This window comes from Seriola aureovittata, chromosome 21 (genome assembly GCF_021018895.1).
Source record: "Seriola aureovittata isolate HTS-2021-v1 ecotype China chromosome 21, ASM2101889v1, whole genome shotgun sequence".
Taxonomy (NCBI): domain Eukaryota; kingdom Metazoa; phylum Chordata; class Actinopteri; order Carangiformes; family Carangidae; genus Seriola; species Seriola aureovittata.
The window spans coordinates 636,140-641,139 of record NC_079384.1 but is presented as its reverse complement, the minus strand read 5'-3'; the positions used below and the strand labels follow the sequence as shown (position 1 = coordinate 641,139).

At 46.9% G+C, this 5,000-nt stretch overlaps 1 protein-coding gene across 1 annotated transcript in view; it reads left to right on the top strand.

Annotated features, from left to right (window-relative positions):
• slc16a12b (solute carrier family 16 member 12b) overlaps positions 1–5,000 on the top strand; it is a 9,319-nt gene that overhangs the window by 2,942 nt on the left and 1,377 nt on the right. Inside the window, 4 exon segments of the mRNA XM_056366399.1 lie at positions 1–201; positions 538–862; positions 2,696–2,955; positions 4,764–5,000. The exon segment at positions 1–201 is cut by the window's left edge and continues 114 nt beyond it; the exon segment at positions 4,764–5,000 is cut by the window's right edge and continues 1,377 nt beyond it. Of these exon segments, the coding sequence (XP_056222374.1) occupies positions 1–201; positions 538–862; positions 2,696–2,955; positions 4,764–5,000 (1,023 nt within the window).

Sequence of the window (5,000 nt, the reverse complement as noted above, 5' to 3'; positions counted from 1 at the left end):
TCATGTTGGCGCCGGCCGTGCAGCTGCTGATCGAGCTTTACTCGTGGAGGGGGGCGCTGCTTGTCCTCAGCGCCTTCGTCGCCAACCTCTGCGTCTGCGGGGCGCTGCTTCGACCAATCACAGCACAAGAGGACGAGGAGGGGGCAGAGGGGGAGGAGCGGGAGTCAGCCAGTGAGGAGAGACGAGGTGAGGTGCAGTGACGTCAGTGATTAGTGTGAGGACTGGTTCCTTTACAGGACCAGGACCCGGACCAGGACCCGGACCAGGACCCGGACTCGACAGAGTCTAAGGAATGTGTGATTTATATCAAATCATGAAAAATCATGTTAACAGAGATGATGAGGAGTAAACCTGAGCAACAACAACATCAACACAAACAACAACACACAAACACACAAATCCTCCTCCTCACCTGTCTGTCTCCGGTCTCAGGTGACGTCTCGCTGCAGGATGCTGAACTTGCAGTAAAACTCTCCAAACAATCTGAGAACCACCTTGTGTCATCAGGTGTGCCGTCATCAGGTGTGCCGTCATCAGGTGTGCCGTCGTCATCATCACCTTCATTTTTACCGTCGCTGCCCCTGCTGCCAGGAAACCCCGCCCCTCAGGTAAAGAGGAGGCGGTGCTTCAGTTCCTGCTTCCTGTCCAGTAAGGAGTACCGCTTCCTGCTGCTGCCAGACTTCCTGGGCCTGGCCGTGTCCTTCCTGTTCCTGGCGTGCGGCTGCAGCCTCCCCTTCGTCTACCTGGTGCCCTACGCTCTGAGCGCCGGCGTCAGCCACCAGCACGCCGCCTTCCTCATGTCCATCCTGGGAGTCATCGACATCGTGGGGAACATCACCTTCGGATGGCTGACAGACCGCAGGTAGGACGGAGTCAGAGAGGAAGTAGAGTAAAACCTGCACAGGTGTGTTACCTATCACTGGGGTCGTGTGATTGTTGGAAACAGAATCATAAAGGTGTATCCTCTGAGGAGCAGCTACACTCACCACAACAACATCATTCTACCACTCAGTGTAACTCTAGCATACATGCTAGCTTTAGCTAAGGCTAGCTGCAGCATGGTTTGGTGTTTAGCTCTGTTCAGTTGCTGCAGATTTAAAAAGCTGATTTTATATAAACTGAACATCATTTATTCTCATTTGGTAAAACACAAAGTTGGATCACTGTCAGTGGTTTTCACGTCATTTGACAGGATCTGTTGTTACTGTGTTTGTCTTAGAGCAGAGTGAACAGGGATCTTCCCCTGTGGATCATGAATGTTAGCAACAGTTTGATTCCAGCTAACGCTTTAAAGGTCTCGCGTCCTGATGATAAGAAGGTGAAAAATGAACTAGAATCAGCTCCTCGTGGTTGTATGTCTTGAATCTTGAGTTATGTTTAAAAAGTGTTTTGTGAGGTCAACCTGACGTTGACCTTTGACCTTTATCCACCAAAGTGCAATCGGTTTCATCCCTGAGTCCAAGTGAACGTTTGTGCCAAATTTGAAGAAGTTCTGTCACGGCGTTACTGAGATACTCGTCCACGAGAATGAGACGGATGGACGGACAACCTGAAAACAAAATGGCTGCTGCTCTGACTGTTGACGTGGAGGAATTACAAAAAAGAAGAAAAAAAAATTAGTTGAATGTGATGATTGAGCTCATGGTCCTCTGTGGGGTGAGCCCCTCCCCCTCTGGTTTAGTCTTTGGTGGATGAATGATGGAAGAACGATGAACAGTAACAAAGATTTAATATTTGACCTGTTTTGCTTGTGGAACGTGTCTCCAGGATCGTCCCCGTCTCACAGTCCACACTCAGACCGAGTCCTCGTCCTTAATCCCTGGTTTAGACACCGCACCAAAGGAATCATGGGAACATCAGGGAGTAAATCAGTTGTAAACCGCTCTGGCTGGTCATTCATCACACAGATACCTGATGTGAACCACAGCAGAGAAAACCTGAACCTGGTCCTGACCTCACCTCTTAAAGGGCCGGTTCACCCCAAACTACAAAACCCTACATTCTGTCTTTATCCCAGTGGAGGTCAGAGGTCAGGTGTGTGGAGGTCAGTTGTCAGGCAGACACCAGTTTGAAATATTACCTCAACCAAGGAGCTCATGTCTTCACCTGTGTGTGTTTGTTCGTTTGCCTGTCTGTCTGTTTTTGTCTGTCTGTCTGTTTTTGCCTGTCTGTCTGCCTGTCTGTCTGTTTGTTCGTTTGTCTGTCTGTCTGTCTGTCTGTTTTTGTCTGTCTGTCTGTTTGTTCGTTTGTCTGTCTGTCTGTTTTTGCCTGTCTGTCTGCCTGCCTGTCTGTCTGCCTGTCTGTCTGTTTGTTCGTTCGCCTGTCTGTCTGTCTGCCTGTCTGTCTGTTTGTTCGTTTGTCTGTCTGTCTGTCTGTCTGTTTTTGTCTGTCTGTCTGCCTGCCTGTCTGTCTGCCTGTCTGTCTGCCTGCCTGTCTGTCTGTCTGTCTGTCTGTCTGTCCGTCTGTCCGTTCCACCATGTCTGTCCAGAACCAGACATGGTGGAGGGATGGGTCCTGGACCAGGTTCTGGTTTCCGGTTCTGGTTAATGATCTCTGACCTGGTCCAGGTCCAGATAGTGATCCGGATCTGACAGACCTGTTCAGGTCGAGGTTCTTCTTCTTCTGAAGAGTAAAGACGACGGACTCTGAACGCAGCCTCCTTCCTGTCGTTAAACTTCCTATTTGTCCACCTCAGGTGTGTGAAGCCGTACCGTCTGGCGTGTTACATCGTCTCCGTGGGGATGGAGGGAATCTGCTGCCTCTTCACGCCGCTGCTTCGCTCCTTCCCGCTCCTCGTGCCCTTCGCCGTCCTCTACGGATACTTTGACGGCGCCTACGTCGCTCTGATCCCTGTGGTGACGTCGGACGTGGTGGGAGCTCCATACCTGTCCTCGGCACTGGGTGTGGTCTACTTCCTTCACGCCATCCCCTACCTCATCAGCCCTCCCATTGGAGGTGAGCGAAACACAGCGTCCATCATCACCTGATTAATGACTAATGTATCCTGTCGCTCTCGTTTGTTATTTATGATAAAAAACGGAATATTTTTCCCTTTTGCATCATTTTTATTATATTATTATTAAAGTCGGGATCTGATCCAATATTATTATTGATACTGACTCATTGAATAAATATTGGACTGACATCAAGATCCATGTTTGTTAAAGGCGTTGCCATAGCAACGTGCATTCCTACACCTGTTTGTATTGGAGCCATCTCAAACTACAGATCAGATAAAAAAAAAATTGGAATTTTAACACCAAAAGTCATAGCACCTCTTTCGGGATCAAGACGCACGTTTTGATGTATATATTACCGGGGTTTTCTCAAAGCTGCGGGACGAGTTACGCGCCGAAATTTGGCGGAAGAATAATAATAAGCCCAAAGTAATATTAATAGATGCCTCTGAGCTGAGCACCCGTGGCACTAATGATAATAAAAATAATAATGATCAGAAGAAGAAGAAGAAGAAAATTCAGCTACTCTCACTTTATTAGATTTCAAACCTTTTTTTCTTTAAACTTAAAAATAAACAGAGAAATAAAGTTTTAAAGTTGAAAGTGTAAATTCCTCTTTTGCTGTTGGTTGAATACAATGAGAAATTTTTCATAATTAAAAGAATAATTAGCAGATCGCTCATTAGTGGGAGCCTGATTTCTTTGTTCACTTAAAACAGGTGAGCTTGGTCCTGAAGAGGTTGTAACTGACTTTATTTGATCAATTGTTGAAGCTTCAGATAAACATTGGGACTTGATTTTGGAGAGTAGAGTTGATCCTTTTTCACAATAAAAGCTCATTATGAAGAGTGGATCATGTGTGTATGAACATAACAGTGACTCATCTGACTGGACCTGCCGTTGGTCTCAGTCTAGACCCTGGTGGATCAGCTGGTTAGCGTTAGCCTCAGCAGGAGATAACAGCCTCCAGCTGCTCTGATGAAATAAGTCACAGTGCGGTCAGCTCATTGGTCAATCAGTGTTAGCCACACGTTAGCAGGATGTTGAACATGAGAGCAAAGGGCAGAGCTGATTAACTACAGCCGGAGGAGGTTTCTCCTTCATGTCTGCTTTACCTCAAACAGCCTGTGGATGTGAAAGGTTTGACTCCCCAAGACAAAACAGATCCCTCTCGTAAACATCTGGCCCCTTCAGTCACATTTGTTTTTATCATTGAAGAAATATCAAAGTACAGCCGTTTGTTTCCCATTAAGATGCTGAAAAACTTCTTCATGCTTTTATTTTGAATGGATCAGATTACTGCTCTTTCACAGCAGTCCACTGAAACACTCCTGTTCATACTGAACTGTGCTGCTGGACTGCTAACGTCACCTGTTAACATCACATGCTAACATCACATGCTAACGTCACCTGTTAACAGCACAAGCTAACATCACATGCTAACATCACCTGTTAACAGCACAAGCTAACATCACATGCTAACATCACCTGTTTACAGCACAAGCTAACATCACATGCTAACATCACCTGCTAACTTCATATGCTAACGTCACCTGCTGACATCACCTGCTAACATCATATGCTAACATCACCGTTTAACAGCACAAGCTAACATCACCTGTTAACAGCACAAGCTAACATCACCTGCTAACTTCATATGCTAACGTCACCTGCTAACATCACCTGCTAACATTACCTGCACTTTAGAGAACCTAGTTGCATTTTTATGCAACTTAAAACAAAGATTTTTGTACCTGATAAAAACATGACATCATCACATCACCTGATCTCTTCTCTGGTCCGCAGGTTGGTTGGTTGACGTCACAGGAAGTTATACGGCCACCTTCTTCCTCAGTGGCACTGCCCTGCTGGCAAGTGCACTCATCCTCTCCACCGTGGTCGGGATTCGTAGGTGCTGCCGCCGCCACCATGTGACCACTGTCGCCAATGAAACCAAGGACACCAAGCATGAGGCCCTCCCCCTCAGCCCGTCCAACCAATCACACTGCTTCATCGCCTTCAACAAGGAGGCAGTCAGTCAGG